The sequence below is a fragment of the Mobula birostris genome, chromosome 2 (genome assembly GCF_030028105.1).
Source record: "Mobula birostris isolate sMobBir1 chromosome 2, sMobBir1.hap1, whole genome shotgun sequence".
In the NCBI taxonomy this organism is placed as follows: Eukaryota; Metazoa; Chordata; class Chondrichthyes; order Myliobatiformes; family Myliobatidae; genus Mobula; species Mobula birostris.
The window spans coordinates 91349121-91367682 of record NC_092371.1 but is presented as its reverse complement, the minus strand read 5'-3'; the positions used below and the strand labels follow the sequence as shown (position 1 = coordinate 91367682).

At 40.6% G+C, this 18562-nt stretch overlaps 1 protein-coding gene across 4 annotated transcripts in view; it reads right to left on the bottom strand.

Annotated features, from left to right (window-relative positions):
- fer1l4 (fer-1 like family member 4) overlaps nucleotides 1–18562 on the bottom strand; it is a 353096-nt gene that overhangs the window by 165006 nt on the left and 169528 nt on the right. For all 4 annotated transcript variants that reach the window (XM_072244965.1, XM_072244971.1, XM_072244979.1 and 1 more), the window contains exons 23-26: nucleotides 15818–15998; nucleotides 13370–13494; nucleotides 6796–6930; nucleotides 1596–1769 (exon numbers count right to left, since the gene is read on the bottom strand). In XM_072244965.1, coding sequence (XP_072101066.1) covers nucleotides 1596–1769; nucleotides 6796–6930; nucleotides 13370–13494; nucleotides 15818–15998 — 615 coding nt within the window. The remainder of the gene's footprint in view (nucleotides 1–1595; nucleotides 1770–6795; nucleotides 6931–13369; nucleotides 13495–15817; nucleotides 15999–18562) is intronic.

The following is an 18562-nucleotide window of genomic DNA, read 5'->3' as shown; positions in this document are numbered from 1 at the left end:
GGTCCCAGCACTGAGCCTTGCGGTACCCCACTAGTCACCGCCTGCCATTCTGAAAAGGTCCTGTTTATTCCCACTCTTTGCTTCCTGTCTGCTAACCAACTCTCCACCCACACCAATACCTTACCCCCAATACCGTGTGCGTTAAGTTTGCACACTAATCTCCTGTGTGGGACCTTGTCAAAAGCCTTCTGAAAATCCAAATATACCACATCCACTGGTTCTCCCCTATCCACTCTACTAGTTACATCCTCAAAAAATTCTATGGATGTTATAAGAGCTTAGGAAATGAAATTAGGAATAGACCATTCAACTCCTCTTGCCCCCTCCAGCATTCACTCAGAACGTGGTTAACTTTCTACCTCAGTACCACATTTCAGCACTGAACCAAAGTCCTTCAACTCCGTCATATTGAAAATCTAATTATATCAGTCCTGATACACTTAATGATTAAGTTTCCAAAGTTCTCTTTGATAGAGAATACTTACCTATCGATTCACAGAATACCGGTCCCCCTGATTAAATTGGAGCTTTTTCATTCTTGCACAATATTCTCTTATTATTTGTGCCTTAAATCAAAATCCCTGACATTATATTTTGAATCATACATTTAACTTCCAAATTTATGCCAATTTCAGATAAAAATTCTAGGATTGTTTTTACTTGAGTTGTGTATTTTAATTGCTATCACTTTTAAAAACTCTCATCAAACTTACATTCTAAGTTCAGTCTATATTATCCTCAATGAGAAGCCCAACCATTAGCAGGCAACACTGAGAACAGTATAAGACCATAAGATATAGGAGCAGAATTAGGCCATTTGGCCCATTGAGTCTGCTCTGTTATTGACATGGCTGATCCAATTTTCTTCTCAGCCCCAACCACCCTGTATCTCTTCATGCCCTGACCGATCAAGAATCATTTTGTCTATTAACTTTGTAACAAAGCTCTTAAGTCCATCATCCAACTCATTGATATATAACGTAAAAAGAATTGGGTCCAACACAGACTTCTGTGGAACACCATTAGTCACTGGCAGCCAGTCAGAGAAAGCTCCTTTTTTTCCCATTCTGTACCTCCTGCCGATCAGCCACTTCTTTATCCATGCTAGAATCTTTCGTGCACTATTATGGGCTCAGCTTGTTAAGCAGCCTCATGTGTGGCACCTTGTCAAAGGCCTTCTGAAAATCCAAGTGCACCTTTGTCTATCCTGTTTGTTACTTCATCCCTAACTCTCCCTCCTGCCAACTGTACTGTCCTCATTATCACTTTAAGTTTCATTTCACCTCCTGTGCAAAGTGCTGTGATTAGATTGATCGTTTTCCCTACATGAAGTACCTTGTCCTTGCTTGACCATAGGAGCCCAACTTCTGGTCAAAACAACTCTAGCAAATTTTTCAAATATCATTTTTCTTTGATCATCTTATGAATTTCTAAATTACCTTTGGAAATTCTGCTACAACTTCCTCAATAATGGAATCCAGCATTGGTAACCAAAGGTACCATGGGTAACATGGGTAACTAAAGGTAATGGATAACCATCATTCACTTTAGCTATGGAGAGAAGTCAACGATTTGATAAGGATTGGTTTTCCTACCTCTCCATATCCACTGTAATCGAGTTCGATCAGTTCAAAAGCTGCCAGCAGTTCACCACCCCTTGTTTTGCCTTTGTAAATGTCATGAAATTCTAAGGTTGGTTTCTTATATTTTTCTTCCTGCAGTTTAATCTGAGGAACTGCAAAAGCTCGTCCAAGGAATTCAGGGCTGCCCTGCAATTTATAGATTGGTACTGTTAGAATTTATCATTCAAACCTTTTCCCCGACAGAAGGGATTACACTCATTATTCTGCCCTCCATTCCGTATATACAAGAATAGACTATTTCATAACATTTAGAAAGGATAAAGACAAAATAATCACCTGTGGAATTGGGACAATAGATGTAAGTGACCATGCACCTATATATTTATCTGTTGATTTTGAACTACAACCAAAGAATACTATTTGGAAACTAAATTCAAGTCTACTCAATGATACCTGTATAAGGAACAAATTAAAAAAGAAATTGGTCTTTACTTAGAATTCAATGATAATGGAGAGGTTTCACCTCCCATTCTATGGGATACTCTGAAGGCTGTCTTAAGAGGGAAAATTATAGTGTTATCTTCATATAAGAAAAAAATAAGGAATAAAGCATTAGAGGAATTACAAAATAAGCTGAAGGAACTAGGGAAAAAACACAAATTGAGTTTGGCACAGGATACACTAGAGAAAATTTTAAAAATTAGAAATGAAATTAATAGTTTGGCTATACAAGAAATTAGAAAAAACTTAATGTTTCTGAAACAGAGACACTATGAAAGTGGATCTAAATCAATGAAAATACTGGCGTGGAAACTGAAAAAAAAGATAGCAGAAAATACAATTCATAGAATTAGGGATCCAAGAACAAAAGTGATAAAAAAAAAAAGCTAAGTGAAATTCAAGAAGCTTTTGAAATGTTTTACAAAACTCTATATTCCAAAGTTCCAGGGGGAAGCATCACCCAAATCGACACCTTCCTGAATTCTTTAGAGTTACCCACTTTAAGCAAAGAACAAAATAGAATGATGATTGCTGACATAACTGAAGCTGAACTAAAAACTGCAATTAGTAGGCTTAAATTAAGCAAGTCACCAGGATCAGATGGATATACGACAGAGTGGTATAAAGAATTTAGAAGTGAGTTAATTGTTGTTTTACTCCCTCCCCACACTGAGCTGGGCTCGAAGAAAGGCACAAATGCCACCCAGCTGGAAGCAGGCGATAATCTCGGCTATACAGAAAAAAGGCAAGGATAAAATGGAATGTGTGTCATTTAGACCAATATCTGTTCTTAATGTGGATTATAGAATATTTACCTCCATCACGGGCAAACGATTAGAAGAGTTTCTACCCACACTGATACATAATGATCAGACACCAACACCAAACTCAAAACAATATACGAAGGACACTTCACATTATGGATCATATAAAATAAAATGAAATTGAAGCAATAGTGATAAGCGTGAACACTGAAAAGGCATTTGATTCAGTTAATTGGAATTTTATTTACAGAGTTTTACATAGATTTGGTCTGCATGACACAATTATTAAAACTATACAGGCACTATATGACAATCGTACTGCCAGGATTAAAATCAATGGATATTTATCTAATAGTTTTACCCTAGAAAGGGGCTTGAGACAGGGTTGTGCATGGTCACCGCTACTCTTCGCATTATATCTGGAACCATTAGCTCAATACATCAGACAAAATGAAGATATCAGGGGAATTACTATTAAAGGGACAGAGCGTATTACGCGGATGACATTTTGATCTACCTAGGGCAACCAACAGACTGTTTACGTAAATTGATGCAATCCTTTAAACAATATGGCCAATTATCGGGATACAACATCAACACAGATAAAACCCAACTACTTTCATATAACTATAGCCACCAAGAGAAGTTGAAAGTAGATATCCTTTGGCATGGCAAACAGAGTCTGTCAAATATTTGGGCATCATTATGCCAAAAGATTTAGCAAAATTATCAGAATGCAATTATCAGTCTATATATAAAAAAAAATTAAGGAAGATATAACAAGATGGAACCTAATTCCTTTTCTTGGTCTCAGTTCAAGGACTGAATCTATTAAAATGAATATACTGCCCAGATTCCTATATCTCTTTCAGACCCTACCAATAGAGATTAACCAAAATCAATTCAATGAATGGAACAAGATGCTACCAAGATATATATGGCAAGGTAAAATGCCTAGGGTTCGTCTCAAAACTTTGCAATTAGCCAAGGAAAAGGGGGGATGGGGCCTACCTTCTCTTAGAGATTATTATTTTGCAGCACAGTTGAGAGCTGTGATATGCTGGTGCAACCCATCATATGGCGCTCAAGGGAAAAACATTGAGGAGAGGATACTTCCCATCCCCATACAAGCAATTTTGGCTGATAACAACCTACAAAGTTACATAAATACTATTGATAACCCATGGGTGAAATGGACTCTTAAAATATGGAAAACTATTATAAAAGAATATAAAATAGAGAGCGACATTGCAATTCTTAAATGGTGCGCATATGTCTTGGATTTTACGCCGAATAAACTGGATGCTAGATTTAAGGACTGGACAGCTAAAGGAATAACAGCTATTTGCAATATAGTGAAAGAAGGAACACTGTTCAGTTTTGAAATGCTTAAAGAGAAACACTTATTAGAAAAACAAGACTTTTACCGGTATTTACAGATGCAGCAGTATGTTAATAGGACGGGTAAAAATGTAACCAAAGCAAGTACATGTCTGATAGAGCTATGTAGAAAAGCACATAATTCAGACAATGATAGTAGAATAATTTCAAGCATGTATAAGGGTTTGTCAAATCTTAAAACACATTTGACTTCATACATTAAAAAGAAATGAGAGAAGGAAGGAGGGACAATAATTTAGAGGTATCAATGGAAGTGTACCAGTTCACAGAAATGGAGGGAGTTTGGGTGGAAAAACTTGATAAGATACTTTATTACACCCTCTCAGAAATCCCATTATGATAGTAACCTCCCTGTTTGCTGGAGAAATTGTGGACATCAAAATGCAAACCATTATATTTTCTGGGAATGCCCCGTTATCAAAGACTATTGGAGTGGGATACATAATGCCCTACAAGCCATCTTTAAATGTGAAATACCCTTACAGAATATATTTTGGGTATATACCTCAAGAATGGTTGAAAAGAGATAAATATTTAATGAGCGAACTGCTGGTGGCTGGTAAAAAGACCCTTATCAGGAAATGGTTATCACAGGAGAGCCCAGCTTTAAATGTATGGATGGAAATTACAACGGACATTTACAAAATGGAGAAGATAACAGCATCTGTTAATCATAAGTTGGAACAATTTCATTCGTACTGGGAAAAATGGTTTAACTACATAACACCTCATAGGCCTGATTTTATTCTCACAAGTCAATGAATATGTTGTAAAAAAAAGATCACTCCCTAATTTGTACATAGTTTTCTTCTTTTGATTGTTCTTTCTTTCCTCTCCTTTCTATAAGTGTATACCTCAGATAAATATTATGTGGAGATTTGTGACAAATATGAATGTATGATATATATGTACAGTATCTGAAATACATCTTATGGAAATATTTGTTTGATGATGAACTTCAATAAAAAATAAATTACAAAAAAAAAGAATTTATCATTTAAACATGTCATGATGCAAAATCACTGCAGATCAAAATGCAACCTCACAGAAGACAGACATGAATTCCCAATTTATTTGCCAACTTTCATCTGGAGGCCTAGATTGTTCATAGGAAGGAAGAGATGGAGAATTAAACCCCCTCGTTTCAGAAATGCTCTTCTGCATACTACTGTTGTAACATGTGGTTACTTGAGTTAGTGCTGCCTTCCTGTCAGCTTGAACCAGTCTGACCCTTCTCCTTTGACCTCTCTCAAAAAGGTGTTCTCACCCACACAGCCGTGCTCATTGGATTTTTTTTGTTTTCGCACCACTCTCCGTAAACTCTAGAGACTGTTGTGCGTGGAACTCCCAGGAGATCAGCTGTTTCTGAGATACTCAAACCATCCCACCTAGCACCAACAATCATCCCACAGTCAAGTTCACTTAGATCACCTTCCTTCCTCATTCAGATGTTTGGTCTGAACAACAACTGAACGTCATGACCACGCCTGCATGCTTTTATACATTGAGCTGCTGCTACATGATTGGCTGATTAGCTATTTGCATTAACAAGCTGGTGTAGAGGTGTATCTAATAAAGTGGCTATACAGTAACAGATTTGTATCCACTGTCCTTTAAACTTTATATCTGAATATAAGCAGTCCCCAAGTTACATAAGGGTTCTGTTCCTGAGTGTATTGCTGTTCCAAGTGTATTGCTCAACATAGGTATACCTTCAGTTAATCGAATAATGGTCCTAACCCATAATTAAACTCATACAATAAATACTGTATTCAGTGATTACTGAGTACCATGAAAGATTTTGTTATCCTAATTACTATCTTTAAAAAATATGGAAGATTTTGAGTAAATTTGGAATTCTATAAGTCTGGTCATTAGTAATCCAGGGAGCCCATGTACGAATACAACATCTCTCATCCTCCGCCTGGGTGTCATACATGAGGAAAATAACAATAGGGGATTTTTCCTGCCCTAAAACTAATTGGGTTGTTTAAGGAAACAGAAGGTGAAAAATTCTTCTGATCATGTATTAGAGAACATTTGTCATCTGTGTGGTAAACCATATATATATGTTGTAACTGGGTTAACTGTCTGGACACGCCCTTCTGCTGACTGCCCCTGTGGCTCCTCCCACAGAACTGTGAATAAAGGTGATTTCGCCTTGCCCCTCCTCCTCAGTCCGGGGGCAGACACTCACCATGGAGGTCATATTTTACCGTGAATAAAAGCCTTTCAGTATTTACCCTACTTCAGTCTTTTGGAGTTATTGAAGGTGCTTCAATCTGTACACAACCAACTGAACAAGAGGGGAAAGGACAGAATTTAGCTATATGAAGGTAAGCAAGATGAGATAATAGATGTCATGGAATGCATAAGGATTCCCCAGAAGCTGATGAATTCTATGCCAATAATTGTCATGGCATTTACACAACAGAATTAGACATAATGTCCTCCTTATGTGCTACAAATATTTGTAATTCTACAAGTAAAACGTAACATGGATTAGTATTTTCATCCTGGTGATGTATTTTCTTTAAGAAACTCACAAAGCTGTTAAAGTCGAAGATATTGATGATGATTATGGGTGGATCATCCTTTAGTTCATCTTTACTTCCTTCAATGAGTATTTGATCAAACAACAACATCTCACACCACATTGGAGACAACGTTTCTTCCATGTACTGGGGAAGAATTAAAATAAAATAAAATCTGTCAATCATTCTGCATTTCAGTAACACTTATATAACATGAATCTAAAGCTCAGGAGGAATATGATAACAAATCCAAAATCACTTAGGAACTACAACAGGAATGTACAGTACCCTTGTACCCGGAGAAGGGTAAAAAAAAGTGACTGGTTGGTAGCTGCAAAAGGATGACAAATTGAATGTTAAAGCTCCACTGATTAACCTTAATCTTGTTTATGCAAACTTTACTGATGGAAATCATGGCAATACATCAGGCATTAGTAAATTAGTGGGGGAGGGGAGGGGGACAGTAGAACCACGTGGATAGATAGGCAGACAGAGCTGGGTAGGGGAGGGGAGGGAACCCAGATGAGGGAGAGGGTTGGGAAGGCAGGGCCAGGAGAAGGAACACAAGTGGATAGAGAGGCAGACAGAGTCGGTTGGGGGAAGATAATAAAGCTAGATAACAAAGTGGAAAGGTTGAACAAAGGGAGAGAGGAGATGGGTGGACCAGTAGGAGGGTGAAGGGAATGGCATTTACCAGCATCTGGAAAATTCAGTACTCATACAAATTTGGATAGTTTTCTTTGGTTTCAATGGGATGGATGCACTTGAATCCAAGGGGGACCAATATCCTTACGGGTAGGTTTGCTAGAGTTCATGGGAGTGGTTTAATCTAATATGGGAAGAGGATGGGAACCAGTATGATAGAGCTGAGGATGAGCCAGCAGGTTTACAAGTAGGTGATGGGTGTAATATCAATGTAAGGAAGGACAAGCCAATGAATGGGTACAAATGTAGATAGAGCAAAGAGTTAAATTGTACCACAGAGGCAAAATTCAAAAGGGTGAAGAAAGCAGGATTGAACGTGCTGTATTTAAATGAATGTAGCATTCGAAATAATCTGGAAGAACCTGTGGCGTAATTAGAAATTGGTCAGTATGACGTTGTGGGCATCACTGAGTTGTGGCTGCAAGAAGAGCCATAGTTGGGAGCTTAACATCAAAGGATATACTTTGTATCAAAAGGACAGATAGGAAGGCATAGGTGGTGGTGTGGCTCTGCTGGTAAGAGATGGAATTACATCTTTAGAAAGAGGTGCCATAGGGTCAGAGAATGTCAAATTTTTGTGGGTGGAGTTAAGAAATTGCAAGGGTAAAGAAAGAACATTATGGAAATCATAGATAGACCTCCAAATAGCAGCCAAGATGTGGGGTTGAGATTTCAAAGGGAGCTGGAAAGGGCATGTAATAAGGTTCATGGCACGTGTAATGGGGGATTTCAATATGCAAAGGGATTGGGAAAATCAGGTTGGTATCAGATCGCTAGACAGGGAATTTGTTGAATGGCTGCAAGATGGCTTTTTGTATAAGACCATAAGACATAGAAGCAGAATTAGGCCATTCAGCCCATTAAGTTTTCTGTGTCATTCCATCATGGCTGACACCGGATCCCACTCAACCCCACACACCCGCCTTCTCACCACATCCTTTGATGCCCTGACCGATCAGGAAACTACCAGCTTCCACCTTAAATATAACCACGGACTTGGCCTCCATGGCAGTGTGTGGCAGACCATTCCACAGATTTACTATTCTCTGGCTAAAAAAACTCTTCCTTACCTCTGTTCTGAAGGGTCACCCATCAGCTTTGAGGCTGTGCCCTCTAGTTCTGGATACCCCCATCATAGGAAACATCCTCTCCACATCCACCCCATCTAGTCCTTTCAACACTTGGTAGGTTTCAATGAGACACCCATGCATTCTTCTGAATTCCAGTGAGTACAGGCCCAAAGCTGCCAAAAAAATCCTCATATGTTAACTCCTTCATTCCTGGAATCATCCTTGTGAACATCCTCTGGACTCTCTCAAATGACAACACATCTTTTCTGAGATATTGGGCCCAAAACTGTTGACAATACTCCAAGTGCAGCCTGACTAGTGTCTTATAAAGGCTCAGCATTATCTCCTTGCTTTTATATTCTATTCCCCTTGAAATAACTGCCAACATTGTATTTGCCTTCTTGACCATGGACTCAACCTGTAAATTAACCTTCTGGGAGTCTTGCACAAGGATTCTTAAGTCTCCCTGCACCTCTGATGTTTGAACCTTCTGCCCATTTAGATAATAGTTCATGGCACCATGGGTGGCTCTGCGGCACAGCAGGGAAGGAAAAGGAGTGGGAGAGCTATAGTGATAGGGGATTTGGTTGTAAGGGGAATAGATAGGCGTTTCTGCGGCCGAAAATGAGACTCCAGGAGGGTATGCAAGGGTCAAGGATGTCTCTGAGCGGCTGCAGGACATTCTGGAGTGGGAGGGTGAACAGACAGCGGTCGTGGTGCGCATAGGTACCAACGATATAGTAAAAAACGGGATGAGGTCCTACAAGGTGAATTTAGGGAGTTAGGAGATAAACTAAAAAGTAGGACCACAAAGGTAATAATCCCTGCATTACTACCAGTGCCACGTGCTAGTCAGAGTAGAAGTAGGAGGATATATCAGATGAATATGTGGCTTGAAAAATGGTGCAAGGGGGAGGGATTCAAATTTCTGGGGCATTGGAACCAGTTCTGGAGGAGGTGGGACCGGTACAAACAGGACGGTCTGCACCTGGGCTGGACTGGAACCAATGTCCTAGGGGATATTTTATAGATATGTGAAAAGAAAAAGATTGGTTAAGACAAATGTAGGTCCCTTACAGTCAGAAACAGATGAATTGATCATGGGGAACAAGGACATGGCAGACCAATTGAATAATTACTTTGGTTCTGTCTTCACTAAGGGGGATATAAATAATCTTCCGGAAATAGTAGGGGACCGAGGGTCTAGTGAGATGGAGGAACTGAGGGAAATACATGTTAGTAGGGAAGTGGTGTTAGGTAAATTGAAGGGATTAAAGGCAGATAAATCCCCAGGGCAAGATGTTCTGCATCCCAGAGTGCTTAAGGAAGTAGCCCAAGAAATAGTGGATGCATTAGTGATAATCTTTCAAAACTCTTTAGATTCTGGACGAGTTCCTGAGCATTGAAGGGTGGCTAATGTAGCCCCACTTTTTAAAAAAAGGAGGGAGAGAAAAAAACGGAGAATTATAGACCGGTTAGCCTAACATCGGTGGTAGGGAAAATGCTAGAGTCAGTTATCAAAGATGTGATAACAGCACATTTGGAAAGCGGTGAAATCATCGGACAAAGTCAGCATGGATCTGTGAAAGGAAAATCATGTCTGACGAATCTCATAGAATTTTTTGAGGATGTAACTAGTAGAGTGGATAGGGGCGAACCAATGGATGTGGTATATTTGGATTTTCAAAAGGCTTTTGACAAGGTCCCACACAGGAGATTAGTGTGCAAACTTAAAGCACATGGTATTGGGTGTATGGTATTGATGTGGATAGAGAATTGGTTGGCAGACAGGAAGCAAAGAGTGGAAATAAACGGGACCTTTTCAGAATGGCAGGCAGTGACTAGTGGGGTACCGCAAGGCTCAGTGCTGGGACCCCAGTTGTTTACAATATATATTAATGACTTAGATGAGGGAATTAAATGCAGCATCTCCAAGTTTGCGGATGACACGAAGCTGGGCGGCAGTGTTAGCTGTGAGGAGGATGCTAAGAGGATGCAGGGTGACTTGGATAGGTTAGGCGAGTGGGCAAACTCATGGCAGATGCAATTTAATGTGGATAAATGTGAGGTTATCCACTTTGGTGGCAAAAACAGAAAAACAGATTATTATCTGAATGGTGGCCGATTAGGAAAAGGGGAGGTGCAATGAGACCTGGGTGGCATTGTACACCAGTAATTGAAAGTGGGCATGCAGGTACAGCAGGCGGTGAAAAAGGCAAATGGTATGCTGGCATTCATAGCAAGAGGATTTGAGTACAGGAGCAGGGAGGTACTACTGCGGTTGTACAAGGTCTTGGTGAGACCACACCTGGAGTATTGTGTGCAGTTTTGGTCCCCTAATCTGAGGAAAGACATTCTTGCCATAGAGGGAGTACAAAGAAGGTTCACCAGATTGATTCCTGGGATGGCAGGACTTTCATATGATGAAAGACTGGATTGACTAGGCTTATACTCTCTGGAGTTTAGAAGATTGAGGGGGAATCTTATTGAAACGTATAAAATTCTGAAGGGATTGGACAGGCTAGATGCAGGAAGATTGTTCCCGATGCTGGGGAAGTCCAGAATGAGGGGTCGCAGTTTAAGGATAAAGGGGAAGCCTTTTAGGACCGAGATGAGGAAAAACTTCTTCACACAAAGAGTGGTGAATCTGTGGAATTCTCTGCCACAGGAAACAGTTGAGGCCAGTTCATTGGCTATATTTAAGAGGGAGTTAGATATGGCCCTTGTGGCTAAAGGGATCAGGGGGTATGGAGAGAAGGCAGGTACAGGGTTTTGAGTTGGATGATCAGCCATGATCATACTGAATGGCAGTGCAGGCTCGAAGGGCCGAATGGTCTACTCCTGCACCTATTTTCTATGTTTCTATGATTCTTGAAAGATCATAACCAATGCATCCATTATGTCTTCAGCAACCTCTCTCAGGTTCTGGGGATGTAGTCCATCTGGTCCAGATGACTTATCCACCTTAAGACCTTTCAGTTTGCCGCACAATTTTTCTTTTCCATAGCAATGGCACTCACTCCTGCTCCCTGACACTCTCGGAACTCTGGCATACTGCTAGTATCTTCCACAGTGAAGACAGATGCAAAGTACCCAATAATTTCATCTGCCATTTATTTGTCCCACATTACTACCTCACCAGCATCATTTTTCAGCAGTCCAATATCAACTCTCACCTCCCTTTCACTCTTAAAAACTTTTAGTATCCTGCTTTATATTATTGGCTAGTCTGTCCTCATATTTCATCTTTTCTCTTCTTATAGCTTTTTTAGTTGTTTTTTGTTGGATTTCAAAAGCTTCCCAATCATCCAGCTTCCCACTCACTTTTGCTGCTTTATATTGCCTTTGCTTTTATGCAATCCTTAACTTCCTTTGTCAGCTATGGTTGCTTACTCCTACCATTTGAGACATCTGTGTCCTCAGTTGGACATATCTATCCTGCATCTTGTGAACTATTTACAGAAACTTTTGCCATCTCTGCTCTGCTGTCATCCCTGCCTGTATCCTCCTCCAATCCAGCTGGGCAAGCTCCTCTCTCATGCTTCTGTAATTCCCTTTATTCGATTGAAATACTAATACATGTGAAATATGCTTCTCCCTCTCAAATTGCAGCATGAATTCAATCATTTTATGATCATTGTCTCCCAAGTGTTCCTTTATGCTACGCTCCTTAATAAGACCTGGGTTGTTACAGAACACCCAATCTAAGATAGCCTATGAGGTTGTGGACTCTGGCGTCAGTCATGATGAAATTTTGAAGCAGGCTAGATGGGCTGAATGGCCTAATTCTGCTCCTGTGTCTTATGCATGTCTGTGTTTTACAATTCTACCACCCCATCAGAGGTAAAGAATGGGTAGTTAGTCAGAGTCTTTTCCCAGGATCAAAATGTCAAATATAAGGGGGCATAAGTTTCTCCTTTTAATATATTTTCCCAAGAGGAGGAACATATTAAAAGGAGAAAGTTTAAATTCACTGCCAGAAATATATGAGATATGACAGATATTTAGACTTGCAGGGAACAGAGGGATAGGAATCATCCTGTACACAGGCTGATTGGATTAGTTTAATTTTGCAAAATCTTTGGTGCAGACAGTGTCATTGAGTGAGACACCATGGAACACAATGGGTCAAAATGGCTGTAAACTGCCTTGTACTGTAATATAATTATATTAGGACACAATGGCTTCCCATATAAAGACGGCGTGCCACGTGGAGCTCAGAATATCCTTTCCAGAATATGAAGGCCAATCATCTGCTTTTCCTACTGTAAAAAACTGTTTGTAAACTATTTTTACCATTCTTGTTACTGGACAAAAAGAGCCTAATCATGTTTGAGGATTAACAGGATCTCTTATCACTGCTGCTGCTAAGTTAAGAAAATTCACGACATATTCCAATGATATTAAACCCGACTCAGAATTATTGTTTGTCAGTGGCCTTCAAAAATACATCGAATCTTCATGTTCTAGGTTCAATCTCCATTTTCCCCAGACAGCACCTAGCAAGGATATTGCATCAATATGTCAAACTAGAAATGCACTGGACAGGGAGCAGGCATCTATTTCGAGCTTGCATCTCAAGGCACTTGCTCTTCCCTTTGTTCATTCTGAAATTAAGTTGCACTTCATCAACCCAGTATTTTCTTCATTTAATTTAAAAATAACCATTAAGTCCATATCAAGAGATTCCAAATCCTTCAGGTTTGGACATACATCAGTGAATTACAGTAATCAAGCACATTGAAACATTTCAAAAATTGCACTAATTACACAAAATATAAATGAACATTACATTGATTCAGGTTTCTTACTCTGGTTGATTGACACTGAGTTGAAAACACAACTCTTGCAAAGGGATCTGATAATCCAGTCTGGTCGGCTGCAAGCAATCCTCGGGCTTGGTACATGTGAGCGCGCAGCTGGAAATAAGTGTTGTCTGTCAGCAAGAAAAAGATATTCAGTCGCATAAAACAAAACAAAGTGCTTTGTACATCAGTCTCAAGCCCTGGCCCTGGAGAGGGTGTATAGGAAATTCACCAGTTTGTTGCCTAGATTACAGGAACTCAATTATGGAGAGAGATTGGACAGAGTGGGGTTGTTTTCCCTGAAGCGAAGGAGGCAGAGGGATGACCTGATAAGATAGGGCAGGTAGTCTTTTTCCAAGGGTGGGGTATTAAAAAAAGAGGGAATAGGTTTAAGATGAAGAGAAGGGGTTGTGACTGGCAGAAGAGTGGTTGGTATCTGGAACTCACTGCTGGAGGACATGGTGCAATCAGATACAATGACTATATTTCAGGCCTTTAGACAGACACTGAAATAGGCACGGTACAGAAGGATATGAACCTAATGCAAGCAATGGGACTTGAGTGTATAGGTAAAAGGGTTGGCACAGGGCCTATTTCTGTGCTGTACTTCTCAATGACACTTCACAGCAATACAAAATCTGACGCTTTGCAGCTCAGTCCTCGCAGAAGAACGGCACCGACTGTTCTATGACACTCTAATTATCCCAGCAATTCCTTGTGCCTTAATGAAAAAAATACCTTTGTAATCTCTAACTAACCCTACTTAATATTATACACTTAGTATTAAGTATGACAAAGAAAGATGTTGGGGTCATTAGTTCCTGGAATTGTACAGCACAAAAAGAGGCGTACTGTCTACAATAATCTCATTGGCACATAATATGACCGTACATTTCTTGCCCTTTTATGCATCTCTCTAAATGCCTCAAAGGTAGTGATTACACCACCTCCTATGGTAGCAGATTCCATATATCATCCACTCTCCTGCCCTCAGATCCTCTTTAAAACTCCTTTGCCTCACTTTAAACCTATGCTCTCTTGCTCTACCATATCTATGACTCTCATAACCTTAAATACTTCAATCAGGTCACTTCCTCAACCCTTTATTACACCGGGGAAACTAGCCCAACCTGTCGCTCTCTCACTCTCCACAGCTGAAGTCTTTCCAATCCAGACAACATCCTGAAGAATCTCGGAATAAAGGAGACTGCAGATTCTGGAACCTGGAGCAGCCAACAATCTGCTGGAGGAGTTCACCAGTTTGAGCACCATCTGAGAGGCAGAACCAGGCCTGATGCGGGGTTTCAACCTGAAATGTTGACAATTTCTTTCCTCCCTCAGATGCTGCTTTTCCCACGGAGTTTTTCCAGCAGATAATTTGTTAATCCTTTGCACTCGCTCTAGTAAAATCACATCCTTCACTGAGTTTCATTTGTTGATCCTATAGAACTGGGGTTCCCAACCTAGGGTGCACGAGCCCCTCGGTTAATGGTAAGGGTCCATGGCATAAAAAAGTTGGAAACTCTGCCACAGAATCACTTCTGCGCTCTCTTTTTGGACTGAATGGTCTGTTTCTAGGCAATACTAGTGAGGGAAGTTTACCCAAACACATTTCAGAAAATTCTTAAGATTACAGAAGTTAAAATCTCCCAACAATCAGTCCTGTACAAGTATTTTACACTGCAGATTTCTCTGCTGGTTTTCCCTGTTTATGACAGTCAAACAGTTCCTCACTGTTTGACACTCCTCAGTTTGGGTGGGACTGCCTGTCAATGCAAAAGATCAGTCCTGATCCCAAGCTGAATTAAAGGGGATCACAGACAAATCTACAGTAACAGTGAGCTTATTCCAATAGACAAAGCCCTCTGAAAGTGGCAAAGGTGCAACAAGACTGCTCCATTCGACAGTAAGCACATTCCAACCAGCACAGGTGCAGGGAGGCTGCACCATGACATCCTTGGTGGTGGAAGTCACCTCTGATGGAGTGAGCTTGGGCTTTGATACATTCAGCCAAAGGGAACTACAGATCTGTAGAGTCATAGACTCTATGAATCTGCAACTCCCTCAATTCACAGCGGCAGTCGAAAGTCCCTGCCTGTGATACAAAAGAGATGATTTGCCTAAATAATTAAGCTTACATTTTTCTCAGTTAATATGACAGTATGGCTTCAGCACATGAGTGGGTAATTGGCCCACTGATGCAGTACTGACTCTATACAAGGACAATCCATTAAACGGCTATTTGAATAGAAAGTGTAACTGTTTCCTTTCTATTAAACTCTCATAAGATGTGCACAGCAGCGGATGATATCCCAGCAATGGAGCTAACTAGGTCTAGATGTGTAACATGAACAGTCACTCCCAGGTTGCCATCTTTAAACATCTGCATCCACACCACCACCCACTCCTTCCTCCCTGTCCCAGGCACAATAAGCATTTTGTACTGTAGCTCACAGTCACTGTTGAGCTTGATAGGTGGAAGCATCCGTGGGCTCTCTTTTCTTGCCTCTTCATCATAGACTGGTAAATATTCCTTGGGCAGATGGCTCATGATGCTTTTAGTTGATTTTGTGACTCCCAACCACATGTAAATCTCCAGTTTAGCAAAAATCTCCCCAATAGGCGCACCTGGTGCCTAGTTAATAACAACAGAACATTTATCTATCAGAGAAGAACACTCTATTTTGATGTTATCAATTATTATTATTAAACCTAAAGCAAAATTCTGTAGATGTGACACTCTAAAATAAAACAGAAATTACAGGGGGTGTCAGGAAATGATCATCAGTAAGATTTCATACGCAGACTGATTGTCAATCTCCTTTGTTTGTGGGATACATTGGTCAGGACACCAAAATAACAGATAAAAGCTTAAAATGGGAATGGGCCTGAAACAAAATGTGTGTGCAGCTAAATCACAGAAATAATGGATGGAAAATCTAATCCATTCTGTACATATTACAGGTTTGTTATTTCTCCAGTGAATGGAAAATCACCTATTGGCTTTTCGAGCACTTATACCATGCTTTACATACAAAATTAAAAATTCCAGTCCCAACTTCAGAAGTAATGATGATGACAAAGAGAAAGTGTAACAGAAATAAGAATGAAACACAAGCAAAGGGAGGAAGTTGCTCTGGAGCCTTTTTGGACAATCATTGATCAGACTGAATCAAGAGGATAGACCTGATGCTGAGCTGTTTTACAATAGAACTCCTGCAGTAAGAACTCAGTCACATCCACCTCTGCTCTAAAGCAAATACTAGACAGAAGCTTCTGAAAAGTGATTTGCGAGCACGACAAGCGAACTCACAGACACTGCTCTCTATTAAAGGCCCCAAGAGTCATGGTGATCTAGTTGAGTTCTGGTCACCTTACATCCAAATGATAATAATCAATATTTAATGATCAATGTGCAAGCATACAGTTCACTCTTGACAGCAACGATGCTCTGTAATATTCTCAAAACATAATGCCTGTGGAAACTAAAGGTCAATGTGTATCAACTGACTTTTTTAAAACCAGTTTATCAAATATTAAATTAAAAGAAAACAAACTGAACCAAAACTAAACATTTCAAGTCATACGCATAGCCGTAGAGTCACGTCCAAAAAATGTGCAAAGTATAGCTGAACATTGTGCACAGCTCTACCAAGAGGGATTTCTCACAGGTCAGTGGCAGTTATTTAAAAAGGGAGCTTTGAGAGCATTTGTCCATTGTACGTGGCCTATCAGTGGCATCAACAGAGCTCTGTGAACTAAATAAAAGTACAGAAGGGATAAGTGGTGCAGCCATTGTCGGGAGTAGGCCAGTAGTGAGAGTAGAAGTGACAGGCTTTGGCTCAAAAGAGGCTTCGGCTCTGTGTAAAGTGTCTGTTAAGGTTTCCTTTTTATCTTTTTTCCCCTCTCTTACTGAACCATTTAAATGGATGTGGTGTGTTTTTCGTGCCAGATCTTGGAGAGCTGGGAAACCCAGTCTCTCAGGAAACCACATCTGCGTGAAGTGCATCCAGCTGCAGCTCCTTGAAGATCGTGTTAGGGATCTGGAGCAGCAGTTGGATGACCTTCGGCTTGTACGGGAGAGTGAGGAGATAATCGATCAGAGTTACAGGGAAGTGGTCACCCCGAAGTTGCAGGAGGCGAGTAGCTGGGTGACTGTCAGGAGAAATGGAAATGTGAATAGGCAGTTAGCGCAGAGCTCCCCTGTGGCCATTCCCCTCAAAAATACGTATACCGCTTTGGAAACATTTGTCAGGGATGACCTCCTGGGAGAATACCATGTGTGATTCTGTGGTTGTGAACGGGACACACGGATGGTATGTTGCCTCCCAGATGCCAGGTTCAGGGATGTCTCAGATCGCGTCCACAACATTTTGGAGAGGGAGGGGGAGCAGCCAGATATCTTGTTAAATATTGGTACCAATGACATAGGAAGGAAAAACAATGAGGTCCTGAAAAGAGAATTTAGAGAGCTCAGTAGAAAGCTGAGAAGCAGGACCTCCAGGGTAGTAATTTCTGAATTGCTGCCTGTGCAATGCGCCAGTGAGAGTAGAAAAAGGATGATTTGGCAGATAAATGTGTATTTGAGAAGTTGGTGCAGGGGGCAGGGCTTCAGGTTCTTGGATCATTGGGATCTCTTCTGGGGGAGGTATGACTTGTTCAAAAGAAACGGGTTGCACCAGAACATGAGGGAGACCAATATTCTCCCAGGCAGATCTGTTAGAGCGGTTGGGGAGGGTTTAAACTAACTTGGCAGGGGGTTGGGAACTGGAGTGAAGGGACTCAGGATAGGATGGATGGTTAAAAAGTAAAGATAGCGAGCAGTCAGATTGTCAGGAAGGGCAGGCAGGCGATGGGACTTAGTTGCAGCCAACAGGCTGAGTATCAAATCATTAGGGATGCAGAATCAGAAAAGATAGCAAATACGTTACTCAGTGTGTTGTATCTAAATGTGCGTAGTACAGAATAAGAAATAAGGTGGATGATCTTGTTGTAATATTACAGATTATCAGGAATGATGTTGTGGCCATCATTGAACTGTGGCTGAAGGATGGTTTCCAGTTGGGAGCTGAATGTCCAAGGTTACATGTTATATCGGAGGGATAGGAAGGTAGGCCGAGGGGGTAGTGTAGCTCTACTCGTAAAGAATGGCACCAAATCAGTAGAAAGATGTGACATAGAATCGTAAGATGTTGAATC